The sequence below is a fragment of the Tachyglossus aculeatus genome, chromosome 21 (assembly GCF_015852505.1).
Source record: "Tachyglossus aculeatus isolate mTacAcu1 chromosome 21, mTacAcu1.pri, whole genome shotgun sequence".
In the NCBI taxonomy this organism is placed as follows: Eukaryota; Metazoa; Chordata; class Mammalia; order Monotremata; family Tachyglossidae; genus Tachyglossus; species Tachyglossus aculeatus.
Genome location: NC_052086.1, coordinates 8,979,282 through 8,997,063, shown reverse-complemented (window position 1 = coordinate 8,997,063; position 17,782 = coordinate 8,979,282). Strand labels below are relative to the sequence as shown.

At 48.8% G+C, this 17,782-nt stretch overlaps 1 protein-coding gene across 1 annotated transcript in view; it reads right to left on the bottom strand.

Annotated features, from left to right (window-relative positions):
* CABIN1 (calcineurin binding protein 1) overlaps positions 1-17,782 on the bottom strand; it is a 192,802-nt gene that overhangs the window by 171,113 nt on the left and 3,907 nt on the right. Inside the window, exons 4-14 of the mRNA XM_038762494.1 lie at positions 17,102-17,236; positions 14,271-14,451; positions 11,773-11,902; positions 9,858-10,007; positions 8,875-9,158; positions 7,492-7,660; positions 5,740-5,876; positions 5,075-5,292; positions 4,576-4,654; positions 3,244-3,431; positions 587-739 (exon numbers count right to left, since the gene is read on the bottom strand). Coding sequence (XP_038618422.1) covers positions 587-739; positions 3,244-3,431; positions 4,576-4,654; positions 5,075-5,292; positions 5,740-5,876; positions 7,492-7,660; positions 8,875-9,158; positions 9,858-10,007; positions 11,773-11,902; positions 14,271-14,451; positions 17,102-17,236 — 1,824 coding nt within the window. The remainder of the gene's footprint in view (positions 1-586; positions 740-3,243; positions 3,432-4,575; positions 4,655-5,074; positions 5,293-5,739; positions 5,877-7,491; positions 7,661-8,874; positions 9,159-9,857; positions 10,008-11,772; positions 11,903-14,270; positions 14,452-17,101; positions 17,237-17,782) is intronic.

Genomic DNA, 17,782 nt, shown 5'->3' with positions numbered 1-17,782 from the left:
GATGTAGCCATCAAGGGGGAAGAGGGTAAATGCTTGGATTAACGTGGAAGCAGTTTGGATGGAGAGAAAAGGGAGGATTTTAGCAATGGTATGAAGGTAGAACCGAAAGGATTTGGTGACAGATTGAATGTGGGGGTGGAATGTGACTCCGTTATATTGTTGCATTGTCCTCTTCCAAGCACTTAGTACAGTGCTTTGCCCACAAAAGCGCTCAATAAATACGACTGATTGACTGATTGCTCCTCAGAGCAAGTTAGAGAATAGAAATTGCCCACAAAACAAGTGGGTGATAGCCCGTGTCCAACCCTGCACCCCAACTCGGCCCTGCTGACCAACAGAAACGCAAACCACACCCTCCCACAAAAAAGAAACCTCATCATGGGCAGTGTACTCTCCCAAGCGCTTAGCACAGCGCTCTGCACTCGGTAAGCGTTCGATTGACTGAAACACCGTGCATTCCAAGTCGGGATTTCCCAGATGAGGCGTGAGGAAATATTGGAGTTCTGGGAAAGTGCGAGAAAGTCCCTAGGTCCGACCGGTGCGAAGTTTTGTGGAAAGGGAACGGACGCGGAAGGCCTCTACCCACCTCCTCGAGTGAAACCACGGAATCCGTGTGCAGGTTGGGAAGCCTGATGAGGATGCTCCTCGTCTCACTCCCAGAAGCCTCTTGGAGAGCGGACGAGCTCTGAAGCATTTCAGTACAGATGTCGTAATTCTCCAGGGCCTGTTCCATGTCACCCTGTGGGAAAAGGGGAGGAAAACACAGGGGCTGGGATTACAGGTGCCACCACATACAAGAATAATGATACTTGGAATTTGTGCAGCGTTTCCAAAATGCTCTCATATTCCTCACCCTGTTTTTATCCTCGGGATACTCCTGTGAAATAGGGATAAGCATTTTCCAGATGAGGAAACAGGCGCAGAGAAGCAGCCTAGTGGAAAGAGCCCAGGCCTGAGAGTCAGAGGACTCTGCTTCTATTCCCGGCTCTGCTAGTTGCCTGCTATGTGACTTTAGGCAAGTCAGTTCACGTCTCAGTGCCTCAGTTCCTTCGTCTGCAAAAGGAGGATTTAATACCAATTCTCCCTCCAACTGAGACTGTAAGCCACTTGTAGGGCCTGATTATCTATCCAGCCCAATGGTTAGTATACTGCTTGGCATATGGTAAGTGCTTAAATACCCTTATAGTTACTGTTATTATTCGGATCATTATTATTTTTATTTTATTAAGTTACTTGTCATGGTCACACAGTACACAAACCCACGCCCTCAATTTCTTCCACTCTTCCAGGACCTTCAGTAATCAAGAAACCCTGTCCCCTGCCTCACCCTTTCCACGATAACACTGAAGCAATCAATCAATGCTATGTATGAAGTGCTTACTGTGTGCAGAGCACTGTACTAAGTGCTTGGGAGAGTACAACACTATGGAGTTGGTAGACTTGCGGCATCAAACAGGAACTCCTTATTCAATCACCTTGCCCCCTCCTACCTCACCTCACTGCTCTTCTACTAACAACCCAGCCCACACACTTCATTCCTCTAATCTCAACCTACTTGCTGTATCTCGATCTCACCGCCAACCTCTCGCCCACGTCCTGCCTCTGGCCTGCAATATCCTCCCTCTTCATATCCAAAAAATGACCATTCTTCCTACCTTCAAAGTCTTATTGAAGGCATGTCTCCTCCAAGATGCCTTCCCTGATTAGGCTCTCATTTCCTCTTCTCCCAATCGCGTTTCTGTCACCCTGTTATGCTCTCTTTATTCACTCTCCCTCAGCCCCATGGCACTAAGGTCCATATCTGTAATTTATTTGTTTATATCAATGTCTGTCTCCACCTCTCTCCTGTATGCTCGTTGCGGGCAGGGAGTTTGTTACACTATACTCTCCCAAGCGCTGAATAAAATACTCTGCACACAGTAAGCGCTCAATAAATCCGACAGATTGACTGATTCATAGACGAGATCCCAGCCCACAAGGAACAAAGGATGGTTGGAAAGCTTCTGGGTAATAAATGCAGGAAGCAGAGTCCAAGTTGTCCTCCCCCAATCCTCATTCAAACCGACCAACTAATCAGTTCCTGAAAACCTGTTAGAATATTGTAAATCGGGATAAATTCTCTTATAGGAACACTGTCATAAACAGGGGACTATTTCTCCAGCCAGGGTCAGACACCTTACTTTTAACCAAAACTACCCAGAATTGGGTCTCGACCAGTGATAAATGAGCACTGTAACTCCACGAACTTGAGTTACAGAGGTTCCACAGAGCCCAGCCTTCAAGATTCTGAGTTTCCTCAGGACCTCGTTTCCGCTAGGCATCTGTTATGAACCCTGGCTCTCTATCGAAATGTATTTTGCTAAAAAGTTCTAATTTATTTTAAGAAATTCTTCTGACTCTACCGAACACTTAGACTATTGTTAAATGAGAAGATTTCCTTCAGGTATCTAATTCTCCTTGTTTTCCGATTCCTGGCACTTAACTAAGACAAGAAATAAGACAGATAAGGTGAGACGAAAAGGAAGTTTTCTGCAAAACGGTCTTCGATTCAGTATTCCAAAAATAGAATGGAATTACTGGGTTATTGGGGACGTTCAGCCAATTACTGTCAGGAGTCTTTCAAATGTGGACGTAGCATGCCTAGTGGATGAGAGTTAGAAGGACCTGGGTTCCAATCCCTGCCCCTCCACTTGTCTGCTGTGTGATCTTGGGCAAATCACTTCACTTCTCTGGTCTCAATTATCTCATCTGTAAAATGGGGATTGAGACTGTGAGCCCCATATGGGACAGGGACTGTGTCCGACCTGATTTGCTTGTATCTACCCCAGCGCTTAGTACAGTGCCTGGCACTATTAAGCACTTAACAAATACCATAAAAAAAAAAAATGTGGCCACCAACTCTATTCTATTGTACTCTCCCAAGTGCTTAAAACAGTGTGCTGCGCTCAGCAGAAGCACTCAATAATACCACTGTTTGACTGATTATAAATCTATAATTTATTTATTTATTTATTTATATTAATGTCTGTCTCCCCCTCTAGACCGTGAGCTCACTGTGGACAGGGAATTTGTTTATTGTCATATCGTACCCTCCCAAATGCTTAGTACAGTGCTTTGTACACAGTAAACGCTCAATAAATATGACCGGATGATTAACAATATGAGCCTGTCTCTATCTCCTTTGTAAGCAGAACTTTATTTTTGCTTTTTAAAAAAAGGAAAAACAATCAGCTGCAAACCAACCTGCAGAGCCAGAAAACGCGCCTTGAGCCAGTACACTCGAACCACAAACTCCAACCAGCCTTCCTCAAAAAGATCCCGCTGAGAGGAGGCAAACGACAGCTGGAGAAGGTCGCCCAGGAAGTGGTTGCCCGGGAAGTCCGGCCCAAACCTGCCAGTCGCCATGCCGGCGGGACAATTCCGAGGAGACACTGGGAAAAAAAAAAAAATCAATCAGTCACATCCCGACTTCACAGCAGTTTCCCTTGGGGGACCACAATCCCCCAGCCATGGAGAAACAGAAGTTTGGTAGGACTATTGAGTCTGTGGGATCATAAAATTGAATTGTTACATAGGTTCCCAAATAATCGATCGTATGTACTTAGCGCTTACTGTGTGCAGAGCACTGTACTTCGCTCTTGGGTGATCCCAATCCATCTAATAATTAATAATAAATAATTGCGGTACTGGTTAAGCGCTTACTATGTGTCAGGCACTGTTCTAAGTGCTGGGGAAGATAAATGTTAATCGGGTCGGACACAGTCCCTGTCCCACATGGGGCTCACGCTTTATCACCGTTTTATGGGTGAGGGAACTGAGGCACAGGGAAATTAAGTGACTTGCCCAAGGTCACAAAGCAAACACGTTGGCAGGGCCGGGATTAGAACCCCAGTCCTTCTGGCTCCCAGGCCTGTGCTCTATCCATTAAGCCACGCTGCTTTCCTTCCTACCACATATAACCCCTATTACGTCTCTCTCAACAGCATGATATTCAATAAGCCAGTTGTAGTGTGGCCTAGTGGAAACAGCCTGGGCCTGAGAGTTGGAAGATCTGGGTTCTAATTCCAGCTTCACCACCTGCCTGCTAGGTGACTTTGGGCAAGTCACTTCACTTCTCTGGGCTTTGATTCCCTCATTGGTAAAATGGAGATAAGACTGTGAGCCCCAGTGTGAGACATGGACTGTGTCCAATCTGATTAGCTTGCCCCTACCCCTGCAATTAGCTCAGTGCCTGGCACATAGAAAGCGCTTAACAAATATCATTAAAAACCAAACAAACAATCAATGGCATTTATAGTCCCTTCCCTGCAGGCCCAAATGCCTCCGGAAAATCTCACAATGGCAAATAAAGGCAAGGCTGTATTTCCTGATGTAACTTCTTGGCCTTGGCATTTACAAGGCTGTAATTTCAAACCCAAGTTCCGCTGACTGCGTTCGGCTGAGCCCTCCACTTTCCGTCCTGCTCAGAACCTTCTACCTTCCGCCCTGCTCAGAACCCTCAAGCCCACTGCCCCTCTAAGGCACTGAGGGTTACCGAATGCGGTCGAAGAAACGGCTCCACTAAATACTTAGTACCTGTTGAGCTCTTGGCTTTGGTCAGCAACCACTGGTCGAGTTGAAGTTCCATACAGGAAAGGCACATCAGCATCATATCCTAAGGGAAAGGCACAGAGTAGAACGGGAAGGAAACAGAAGAGTTATTGGGAGATAAAAATCAGAAATAACACTTCTCCCGATTATCCCATTTTTCATTTAACAATCGCTGTAAATCAATCGACAGCCATGAAAAATGTGTTCCAGGAGAAGGAGAGACAGGAGGAGAAGGGGGTGAGGGGGAGAAAGAGGGGAGAGGGGTGAGAGAGATGGGGTAAAGAGAAGGGAGGGAAAGAAGAAGTGTGGGAGAGGCCCAGAGAAATGAAGTGACTTGCTTAAGGTCGCCCAGACCAGTGGCAGAGCCGGGATTAGAACCCACGTCCTCCGACTCCCAAGCCCGTGCTCTTGCCACTAGGCCACACTGCTTCCAATAAACAGCACTGCTAGATTGAGGGATTGCCCCGAGGGTCGCCGGGCCTACCTTGATGTGCTTGTTGCTACAATCCCTCAGCAGGGGGTTGGGCAGGTTGCTGCTGTGCTTCCTCCAATTGTTGTAGATACTGAGGACCACTTCCGTCAGGCCGGGCGGCCACTTGACCAAGAACTTTTGGCTGATTACCTTCAGGTACCTCATCATCAGCTCTAAAATGCCCCCATTGGTCAGGTTCTCCAGCAGGAACTCGTGCACGTCCTGTTTCTCTGGAAGAGAGAGGACCGGTTTCAGCGGGCCCCAGGGTGGTATCGCGGGTTCCCTTTGAGGACCGCTTCCCTTACGGCCCCCCCGGCCCCCCGGCAGATAGAGCATGCGCAGCTGGCAAAGCGGAGAACCGGTCGGTTGATGAGAGAGACCGAGGGGTCCTCTGGGAAAGGACGCTCTTGGGATGGCTCAAGAGATGAACTGCCCCGGTGGACCGGATGGGGGAATGCCGGCACAAAACAAAGGGTGTTAGGCCAAGCCAAAATCCAGGCAGGTGAGGGTACTGATCGGATGACAGTGAAACATACACCTGGATTAATTCTCCGGAGACAGAGAGCATCTGCCCTGAGTGAAAAGGAAAATGGAAAGGAAAGAATCAAGTCAGGGAAGAAGGCTTGAGAAAACCATTCCGGAGGCCAGGGCGCGGGCGGCCGGCCGCGCTTTCTCACCGGATTCCATAAACGTCGTGGAGTCAAACGACAGTCTGTGGGGCCCGACGGTCTGCATGTTCTCCTGCTTGATTTCCGACTGGACTTCGTAACTGCTAAATGCATCGCCCTCTTCCTCCGGGTCCAGCTTCCTTAATCTGGGGGAGACGCATCCGGTTTAGAAATAGTTCCGCCTGGCAGGTCGGGCGTCCGCCGGACACGGCCGGGACCCGTGGCGTTGACCACCACGCCCACCAAGGTGTCCCTTCTCTAAACCAGAGTCGGTCATCCTGTGGCAGGAGCAGGGGCGGGGAAAGGAAGGAAGCAGGGAGGCGAGTTATCGTCAATTTGTGAATGAGTCGTGAATGAGGCGGTGTGGCCTGTTGGATAGAGCCAGACTGAGACTGAGTCTGGCCCCAAACTGAGCCCCCTTTTTCCTCTCCTCCTCCCCATCCCCCCAGCCCTACCTCCTTCCCCTCCCCACAGCACCTGTGTATATGTTTGTACAGATTTATCACTCTATTTATTTCACTTGTCTATATTTACTATTCCATATATTTTGTTAATGATGTGCATTCAGCTTTAATTCTATTTGTTCTGACAACTTGACACCTGTCCACATGTTTTGTTTTGTTGTCTGTCTCCCCTTTCTAGACTGTGAGCCCGTTGCTGGGTATGGACCGTCTCTATATGTTGCCAGCTTGGACTTCCCAAGCGCTTAGTACAGTGCTCTGCACATAGTAAGCTCTCAATAAATGCAAATGAATTAATGAAATGAATGAATATAGCCCAGGCCTGGGAGTCGGAAGGACAAGAGCCCTCGTCGGGCTCGGCCACTTGTCTGCTGTGTAATCTCGGCTGAGTCGCTTCACTTCTCTGGGCCTCAGTTACCTCGTCTGTAAAATGAGGATTAAGACTGGGAACCTCACGTGGGACACGGCCTGTGTCCAACCTCATCTGCTTGTACCAGCGTGGCCTAATGGATAGAGGGCCTGGGTGTCAGAAGGATCTGGATTCTAATCCTGACTCCACCACTTGTCTGCTGAGTGACCTCGAGCAAGTCACTTGAGAAGCGGCATGGCTTAATGGAAAGAGCCCGAGCTTGGGAGTCAGAGGACGTGGGTTCTAATCCTGGCTCCGCCACTTGTCCGCTCTGTGGTCTTGGGCAAGCCATTTAACTTCTCTGTACTTCAGTTACCGCATCTGTAAAATGTGGATTAAGACACTGAGCCCCAAGTGGGACAACCTGATCACCTTGTATCTACCCCAGGAACAGTGCTTGGTACATAATAAGCACTTAACAAATACCTTAATTATTATTATTTCTTCACTTCTCTGGACCTCAGTTCCCCCCATCTGTGAGTCCCATAAGGGACAGGAAATGTGTCCAACCCGATTTGCTTGTACATTGCCTGCCACATAATAAGCGCTTAACAAATACCATCGTCATTATCATTACCTATCCAAGCGCTTAGTGCAGGGCCGGGCACATAATAAGGGCTTCAATACCATGAAAAGAAAAGAAGGAAGGGAGGGAAACAAGGGCTTAGTGTGGGAAGGCTTCTGGGAGGAGCTGTGATTTCAGGAGGGCTTTAAAGGTGGGGAGAGGGGTGTCCTGTCAGATAAGAGGAGGGAGCTGCAGGCCTGAGGATGTGGGCTAGGGGTCGGTGGCAGGATAGACGAGACGGAGGTACAGAGGGTGGGCTGGTGTTAGAGGACGGGGAAAGGGAGCGGCGTTAATCCACGCCAGCCGACCGCCGGCTTCCGCTGTACCTCGACGGCAGGAACTTCACCAGGAGCTCCTGGAAATCCACCTTTTCCTCCTTTTTACTCTTGGTGTTCCGGACCCGGGCGGATCGCCTCTTTGCGGTCTCGCCACTCTCGTCAGAAATCCTCTTCCGCTTCACTGCTTTCTTGGATTTGTCGCTCCCTGGAACGTCACCTACGGGTCGATCGAGAGATTTTAACAATCCCTCCACAAATACACTTCTATGGCAGAATTAGGATGTACTAATTTAACAGTCCAGCTTCAGAAGGGCTTTAATCCCGGCTCCGCCAGTTGTTAGTACAGAGCTTATTATAGTGTCTGGCAAAAAGTCAGCGCTTAACAAGTACCACGGGGAAAAAAAATCTCACCTTCCCAGGGCTGAAGCATCCTTCTCTAGTTGGCAAATGGGGTTTGACCCCTTAAGTCTTTTGGGTCTGAGGAGCCAAATATTTCTCAAAAAGCTCAGTTAGATTCAGAAAAGGCCAGGTGGGTGAAAATGGGCTAACCATTTCATAAGTGAAATATGTAGTTTGACACCCACACAGCGTGGCCTAGTGGATAAAGCCCAGGCCCGGGAGTCAGAAGGACCTGGGTTCTAATCCTGGCTCTGCCACTTGTCTGCTGTGTGACTTCGAGCAAGTCACTTCACTTCTCTGGACCTCAGTTCCCTCATCTGTAAAATGGGTATGGAGACTGTCAGTCCCATGTGGGACAGGGACTGTATCCAACCCGAATAGTTTGTGATAACAGTAATGGTAATTACGGCATTTGTTAAGTGCTTACTATGTGCCAGGCACTGTAATAAGCATTGGGGTGGACACGAGTGAGTCAGTTGGACACAGCCCCTGTCTCATGTGGGGCTCACAGTCTCAATCCTCATTTTACAGATGAGGTAACTGAGGCCCAGAGAAGTCAAGGGACTTGCCCACGGTCACACAGCAAACAAGTGGTGGAGCCGTGATTAGAACCCATGACCTTCTCACTCCCAGGCCCGTGCTCTATCCACTAATAATAATAATAATAATAATTATGGTATTTGTTAAGTGCTTACGATTGAATGAATGAATGTGCCAGGCACTGTACTAAGCACTGGCATGGATACAAGCAAATCGGGTTGGACACAGCCCCTGTCCCACATGGGGCTCACAGTCTCAATCCCCATTATACAGATGAGGTAACTGAGGCACAGAGAAGTGAAGTGACTTGCCTGAGTTCACACAGCAGACACGGGCGGGTTGGAGCGCTACGCCATGCTGCATCTGTCCCAGTGCTTAGGAAAGTGCCTAGCACATAGTAAGCACTTACAGAACACCGCAATTATTATTATTATTATTATTCTTACCTCCACACGGAAGAACCTCCCGGCCTCACCCCCTTGGCTTCCTCACCTAACGTCGGTGCCGGCTCCAGCAGGCTGGGGTTGTGGATGGCGAAGCTGGAGGGCGGCGGGGCGAAGGTCAGGGCGGGTTCGGCCAGGGGGGCCGCGGGGCTGGCGCTGCCGGGGTTGGGCTGGATGACGCTGACGGGCGTGGAGGTCGGCGAGAGGACCAGATGCCGGGCGGGCTCTTTGTACTCCGAGAGGTCAATCCTCTTGCCCAGACTGGGCCGGGGCGGCTCGCAGGTGGTCAGATGCTGGTACATGGCCAGGAACGTCTCCCCCAGACACTTCCACCTGCCGAGGGCCAAAGGCATCCTTTACAACGACGCTGCTTTTTTTTTTGATGGCATTTATTAAGCGCTTACTATGTGCAAAGCACTGTTCTAAGCGCTGGGGAGGTTACAAGGTGATCAGGTTGTCCCATGGGGGGCTCACAGTCTTAATCCCCATTTTACAGATGAGGTAACTGAGGCCCAGAGAAGTTAAGTGACTTGCCCAAAGTCACACAGCTGACAATTGGTGGAGCTGGGATTTGAACCCATGACCTCTGACTCCAAAGCCCGGGCTCTTTCCACTGAGCCAGGCTGCTTCGCAGTGTTCTGCACCCAGCAAGCGCTCAGTCCATACCATCAACTGACGGACTGAGCGCAGCGTGACTTAGTGGATAGAGCACAGGTTTGGGAGTCAAAAGGGCTTGGGTTCTAATCCCAGCTTCAGCACGTGTCTACTGGGTGACCTCGGGCAAGTCCCTCGACTTCTCTGGGCCTCAGTTCCCTGATCTGTAAAATGGCGATTAAGACACTGTGAGCCCCGTGTGGGTCAGGGACTTTGTCCAACATGATTTGTTTGGATCTACCCCAGCGCTTAGAACAATGCCTGACACATAGTAAGCGCTTAAAAAATACCATCATTATTATTGTTAGTATTGATCACGTTAAAGCCTCCCCGACCACCTCAAACCGCGCAGGCAGCGGCCTGCTGTCGGGAACCTACGTGAAGTAGGGAATGGGCTGGACGAGTTTCAGATCTTGCTCCTTCTCCCGCACCATCAGGGCCTGTCTCTTCCGGCGCAGCTCTGCCACTTCCTCTATGATGGCTCTCGTTTCAGCCGCGCTCACGGCCACGTTGTGGATCGACAGGTCACTTGGAGACCAGCGGAGGGAGAGGAGGAAGGAGAGAGGGGAGGAGGGAGGGAAAATGGGAAGGAGGATGGGAAAAAGGGAAGGGGAAAGAGGGAGGAAGGGAAGGAGAGAAGGAGGGAGGGAGGAAGGGAGAGAAGGAGGGAGGAAGGAGAGAAGAGAGGGAGGAAGAGAAGGAGGGAGGGAGGAAGGGAAGGAGGGAGAAAAGGAAAGAGAGAAAAAGAAAGGGACAGATATGAGGAAGGGAGGGAGGGAGAGAAGGAGGGAGGGAAGGAGAGAAGGAGGGAGGAAGGAGAGAAGGAGGGAGGGAAGGAGAGAAGGAGGGAGAAGGGAGGGAGAGGAGAAGGGAGGGAGGGAAGGAGGGAAGAAGAATAGGAGAGAAGGAGGGAGGGAGGAAAGGAAGGAGAGAAGGAGAAAGGGAGGGAGAGAAGGAGAGAGAGATGAAAAGGAGAGACGGAAGAAAAGAAGGAGAGGGAGGGAGAGAAGAAGAGAGAAGATGGAAAGAAGGAAAGAGGGTGGAAAAGGAGAGAGAGAGGGAGAGAAGGAGGGAGGGAGGGAGAGAAGCCAGAATTAGAAGTCAGATCTTCTGGTTCCCTGGCCAGTGCTTATCTACCAGGCCAGGCTGCTTCCCAATTTTCTCCAAATGAAAAATTGTAACCAAAAAAGCACTAGTATAGCACTTTGGATACGGTAAGCCCTCCATAAAGATGGCTGTCTGACTGACTCTAGACTGTAGGCTCCTTGTGGACAGAGAATGTGCCTCTACCAACTGTATTGGATTGTACTCTCCCAAATGCTTAGTAGAATGGTCTGCGCACAATGCACGTTCAATAAATACCACTGACTGAATGGAGAAGCAGGAATGAAAGCTGACATATGCTGCTCACCCACCCATGCTGTATAGAGCACTGTCCTAAGTGCTTGAGAAAGAACACAAGTGTTAGTACACACGATCCCTGCCCACAGAGAGCTTACAGTTTAGAGGGAGTTTCCAATCTACTGAATGCAAAGCACTGTACTAAATGATAGGGTCGGTTGACTTGATCCCCACCTTCAGGGAGCTTACAGTCTATGGTGTGCAAAACACTGTACTAAATGCTTGCAAGTGTACAATAGAGTCAGGCAATATGATCCCTGCCCTCAAAGAGCTAACAATGTACTATGTGTAGGGCAGTGTACTAAGCCCTTGGGAGCGTTCAATAGAGTCAGGAGATGTGATCCCCGCCCTAAAGGAGCTTATAGCCTACTGTGTGCACAGCACTGTACTAAGCACCAGGGAGCATTCAATACAGTTAGACGATCACTGCGCTCAAGGGGTTTACAGTCTACTGCGTGCCAAGCACTGTACTATGAGCTTGGGAGTGTTTGATAGAGTGAGGGGATATGATCCCTGCCCTCAAGGAGCTTATTGTGTACTAAGCGCACTGTACTAAATGCTTGAGAGCGTTCAACAGAGTTAGGGGATATGATCTCCCGTTGTTGGGTATGGATTGTCTCTCTTTGTTACCGAATTGTACTTTCCAAGCACTGAGTGCAGTGCTGTGCACACAGTAAGCGCTCAATAAATACAATTGAAAGAATGAATCTCTACCCTCAAGGAGCTTATAATTCTCCCTTCACTGATTTAGCACTCCATAAAAACTATTGATTGATTGGTGAAAGAACATCAGCTTCTTAGCTGCGTACTCCTGAACAACTGCAATGAGCAGGGCTACCAGGGGAGCCCACCAACACAGCGCAGGACCAAAATAAGTCGGAAGTAAGATTACCATTTCAGAAACATCCGGAAGGAGTCCTTCCTGAGGCAGGGCTGCTCCTCAAAGATCTTCTCCTTAAGAACCAGGCCTTTGCTGTACTGACAGTCCTTCTCCAGAGCTTTGCAAATGAAATATAAACAAGCTGGGAAGGACATAAAAACCAAGAATTAATCCTGCCCGGTCTTCACTCAAAATGGGGAGCTGAAAAGGAGATTAAAAAATGCCTGAGGTAGAGAAAAGGAAAGAGAAAAAGGAGAGAAGAGAGAGGAGAGTCGGGAAATGAGAGAAGAATCAGGAAGTGAGAGAAAGGGGTCAGAAAGAGGGAGAAAAGGGTCAGGAAGAGAGTTGGGAAAAGAAAGAAGAGAGTCAGGAAGAGAGTCATGAGAGAGAAAACAGTCATGAAGAGAGAGGAAAGTCAGGAAAAGAGTCAGAAAAAGAGTAAAAAAAAAGAGAGAAAAGAGTCAGAGGAGAGAGAAAAGAGCCAGGAAAAGAGTCATGAAGAGAGAGAAAATAGTTATGAAGAGAGAAAAGAGTCATGAAGAGAGAGTCAGGAAAAGAGTCAGGAAAAGAGAGGAGTCATGAAGAGAGAGAAAATAGTTATGAAGAGAGAAAAGAGTCATGAAGAGAGTCAGGAAAAGAGTCAGGAAAAGAGAGAAGAGTCAGGAAGAAAGATAAAAGAATCAGGAAAAGACAGAAAAGAGAGTCAGAAAAAGATAGAAGAGAGGCTTTTTCTGGGAAGAAGTACAGTGTAACTGGGAGTCAGGAGTCCTGGGTTCTAAGGCCAACTCCGCCCCTGGCCTGCCGGGTGACGTCGGTGAAGTCACTGAACTTCTGTGGGTCTCAGTTTCCTCATCTGAACTGGAAGCTCCTTATGGGCAGAGAACATGCCTACCAACTCTGTTATATAGTCCCCTCCCAAGTGCTTAGTACAGTGTTCTGCACACAGTATATAGTCAATAAATACCAATTGAGTGATTGATTGAGCTGGAAAATGGGGATTCAATACCCTTTTCCCCCTCCCCCTTAGACTGTGAGTCTCATGGGAGACAAGGACCGTCCAGTCTGATTGCATTCTATCTACCTCAGCACTTAGCACAGAGCTGAACCCATAGAGGGCACCTAACAAACCACCTTTATTATCATACGTGAAAAGAGAAGGAAAAATTGAGGATGAAGAGACGCACGCTCTGAGACCTATGGCTATGAGACTCTCCCACTATGACAGAAGCAGCGTGGTCTAGCGGACAGAGCTCGGGCCTGGGGAATGGAAGGACCTGGGTTCTAATCCTGCCTCTGCCACGTGTCTTCTGCTGTGTGACCTTGGGCAAGCCACCTCACTTTCTCTGGGCCTCAGTTCCCTCATCCATAAAATGAGGATTAAGGCAGTCAGCCCAATGTGGGACATAGCACTGGGGTAGACACTAATCAGACTGGATACGGTCCATGTCCCACGTGGGGCTCATGGTCTTAATCCCCATTTTACAGATGAGGTCACTGAGACAGAGAATTGAGCCCAGGTCTGGAAGTCAGAAGGATCTGGGTTCTAACCACACCTCTGCCACTTGTCCGCTGTGTGACCCTGGGCAAGTCACTTCACTTCTCTATCCACTAGGCCATGCTGCTTCACTGAATATGATTGCGTATCAAGATTTTCAAGCTTCTGCCGGCCCTCTGGACACAGGCTAACAAATGTGTTCAGTGGGAGAAGCTAGTCAAATGGAATAATCCAGGCATCGGAAACAGAACCATTCCCCAACTTGTTTCTTGGAATTTCGTCTCAAGGAGCCGGGTCAGGCTCCATTCCAAACAAGCCAAGCAAGTGGGTCTCTCGCTTGGAAAAGAGTTCAGACCTGGGAGCCTGGAAATAGGTCCTAATCCCGAGCTCTGTCACTAAGATGCTGTAGAACCTTGGACAGGTCACTTCTCTGTGCTTCGGTTTCCTCATCTGCAAAATGGGGATTCAAAACCCGTTCTCCTTCTCAGGAAAAGCAGTGTGGCCTTGTGGATACAGCCAGGGCCTGGGAGACAGAAGGACCTGTGTTTTAACTCCAGCTCTTCCAAACTGCATGCTGTGTGACCCTGGGCAAGTCACTTCGCTTCTCTGTGCTTCAGTTCCCTCTTCTGTAAAATGGGGACAAAGACTGTGAGCCCCATGAGGAGAAGGGACTCTGTCTCACCTGATTTGCTTGTACCCAGCCCAGCGCTCAGTACAGTGCCTGGCACATTGTAAGCACTGAATACCACGGTTATTATTATTATTCCCACAGACTGCGAGCCTCATACGGGACTGTGGCTGATAATAGTAATAATCATAATGATGGCATTTATTAAGCGCTTACTATGTGCAAAGCACTGTTCTAAGCGCTGGGGAGATTATAAGGTGATCAGGTTGTCCCACGGGGGGCTCACAGTCTTTGATTCTCTTGTATCCACCCCAGCGCTTAGCACAGCGCTTGACACAGAGTAAGCGCTTAACTAATCCCTCGGGCGTGCTTATATTATTCACTCACTTGTATAGTCGCTGAGCGTGTAGAGGACGGTGATGAGATTGTCCAAGCAAGGCCAGTGATCCGGGTTGCAGCGGAGACCTTCCTCAAAAGCGTGGCGAGCCAGGGGGATGCGGATAAGCCTTAGGGCCACGTGACCTATCTTGTACCACAGGTTGACGTCGGTAGAGTCCAGCATGACCGCCTGAAGACGGGTAGGAAGGAAGACGGAGGGCGGTCAGTCAGTTTTGGTGGACGCCCCCAGGTGTGTGAAGAGCCGATACCCATGCCCACCCTCCTGCCCCCGCCCACAAAATGGCCTTAGTGAAAAGCCTTATCAAATGGGACACTCAACACCTGCAAATGGTAGGAAGGAAGATGGAAGGCAGTCATGCCTAATAGATAGAGCCTCACTCCTCACCCTAGGCTTCAAGGCTGTCCATCACCTCGCCCCCTACTACCTCACCTCCCTTCTCTCCTTCTACAGCCCACCCCGCACCCTCCACTCTTCCGCCGCCAAGCTCCTCACCGTACCTCGCTCTCGCCTGTCCCGCCATCGACCCCCGGCCCACGTCATCCCCCGGGCCTGGAATGCCCTCCCTCTGCCCATCCGCCAAGCTAGCTCTCTTCCTCCCTTCAAGGCCCTGCTGAGAGCTCACCTCCTCCAGGAGGCCTTCCCAGACTGAGCCCCTTCCTTCCTCTCCCCATCGTCCCCCTCTCCATCCCCCCATCTTACCTCCCTCCCTTCCCCACAGCACCTGTATATACGTATATATGTTTGTACATATTTATTACTCTATTTATTTATTTTATTTGTACATATCTATTCTATTTATTTTATTTTGTTAGTATGTTTGGTTTTGTTCTCTGTCTCCCCCTTTTAGACTGTGAGCCCACTGTTGGGTAGGGACTGTCTCTATATGTTGCCAATTTGTACTTCCCAAGCGCTTAGTACAGTGCTCTGCACATAGTAAGCGCTCAATAAATACGATGATTGATGATGATGATGATGATGATAGAGCCCTAGCCTGGGAGTAAGAAGGACCTGGGTTCTAATCCCCACTCCGCCACTTTGCTGTGTGACCTTGGGCCAATCACTTCACTTCTCTGGGCCTCAGTTACCTCATCTATAAGATGGGAATTTATTACTCTATTTATTTTAATTGTACATATTTACTATTCTATTTATTTTGTTAATGATGTGCATTTAGCTTTAATTCTATCTGTTCTGACGACTTGACACTTGTCCACATGTTTTGTTTTGTTGTCTGTCTCCCCCGTCTAGACTGTGAGCCCACTGTTGGGTAGGGACCATCTCTATATGTGGCCCACTTGTACTTCCCAAGGGCTTAGTACAGTGCTCTGCACACAGTAAGAATAATAATAATAATAATAATGATGGCATTTATTTAGCGCTTACTATGTGCAAAGCACTGTTCTAAGCACTGGGGAGTTTACAAGGTGATCAAGTTGTCCCACTGGGGGCTCAGTCTTCATCCCCATTTTACAAATGAGGGAACTGAGGCACAGAGAAGTTAAGTGATTTGCCCAAAGTCACACAGATGACAATTGGCAGAGCTGGGATTTGAACTCATGACCTCTGACTCCAAAGCCCGGGCTCTTTCCACTGAGCCACGCTGCAGTAAGCGCTCAATAAATACGACTGAATGAATGAATGAATGAACGAATCTCCATGTGGGACAGGGTGCAACCTGATTAATCTGTACCAACCCTAGCGCTTCGTATACTGCCTGGCACACAGTAAGCACTTAAACGCCATTTCAGTGGATGTCCAGCTCGCTTCTGAGTCGCCCTGACTCGCTCCCTTTATTAATCCCCCTTCCCAGTACCATGGCACTTATGTCCGTATCCATAATTTATTTATTCCTATTAATGTCTGTCTACCCCCTTAGACTGTACACTCATTGTGAGCAGGGAATGTGTCTGTTTATTGTTATACTGTCCTCTCCCAAGCACTCAGTACAGTATTCTGCACACAGGATGCATTCAATAAATACACCTGATTGACCGATTGTCTGAAGAGCCTATATCCACCCCGACACGAAATGACCTTAATGAAAAGCCTCGTCAGATGGGGCTCTCGACACAATTCATCCCCCTCACCAAAAAGAGCCAGAGCCCGGGACCCAGAGGACTTATCATTTTAAACTGAATTTCCACATTCCTCCCGAAATGCAAGGGCGTGGGAAAGTGGCAAGATGAAATGGTGGTGGGGGGCAAGGGGGGAGGAAGCAGGGTGCAGTCGCACACAACTGTTGTGTTGGCGGGTTTTGTCATGTTGTTGCAATTGTTGTGGGGTTGAGGTGTGCTTTAAATGTCACAGACTGCATTCCTGTAGGGATTTAGGTCTGGGGAAAAATGGAGGAGTGAGAAAGAAAAGGAGGAAATCCAGGATGCTGAAGCAGCATGGCCTAGTGGATGGAGCCCGGGCCTGGCCATCAGAAGGACCTGGGTTCTAATCCACTTGTCTGCCGTGTGACTTTGGGCAAGTCATTTCACTTCTCTAGGCCTCGGTTCCCTCATCTATAAAACGGAGATTGAGTCTGTAGAGCCCCATGTGGGACAGGGACTGTGTCCAACCCGATGATCTTGTAAATACCCCAGCGTTTAGAACAGTGCTTGTAGCATAGTAAGCGCTTAACAAGTACCATAATTATTTTCTCTGTAATACTCTAGTTAGGGTTAAATTTCCATTACTCCGTGGGCAAAACGGAAACAGGGGCAGAGGGCAGAGGTTAGACACCAATCGTAAAGGAGGGTGGCTTTCCGGCCCTGATTCTCGGCTGTGACAAGATTCCTCTCAAAAGTGAAACGGCACCTGGGTGAAACTTTACCTCCAAGTAGAACTCCATGGCGGTCTCTAGGTCGTCACGCTGAGCAGCCAACTGGCCCAGATTTTTATAGGTGGAATATTTCAGCATCAGGCCGGGGTGTTTCAGTCCCTCCCTCTCATCGCCAGACACGACAGCCTAAAAATGAAACGTGCAAACACTCTGAATAACAATAATAGTAACTTTAGTATTTGTCAAGCGCTTACTCTGTGCCAGGCACTGTACTTAGCTACGGGGTGAATATGAGCAAATTGGGTTGGCACATAGCAAGCACTTAACACATACCATTCATTCAATCATTCAATCATATTTATTGAGCGCTTACTGTGTGCAGAGCACTGTACTAAGCATTTGGGAAGTACAAGTTGGCAACATACAGAGACGGTCCCTACCCAACAGTGGGCTCACAGTCTAGAAGGGGGAGACAGAGAACAAAACAAAACGTAGTAACAAAATAAAATATATAGAACATGTACAAATAAAATAAATAAATAGAGTAATAAATACATACAAACATATATACATATATACAGGTGCTGTGGGGAAGGGAAGGAGGCAAGACAGGGGGATGGAGAGGGGGACGAGGGGGAGAGGAAGGAGAGGGCTCAGTCTGGGAAGGCCTCCTGGAGGAGGTGAGCTCTCAGTAGGGCTTTGAAGGGAGGAAGAGAGCTACCTTGGCGGATG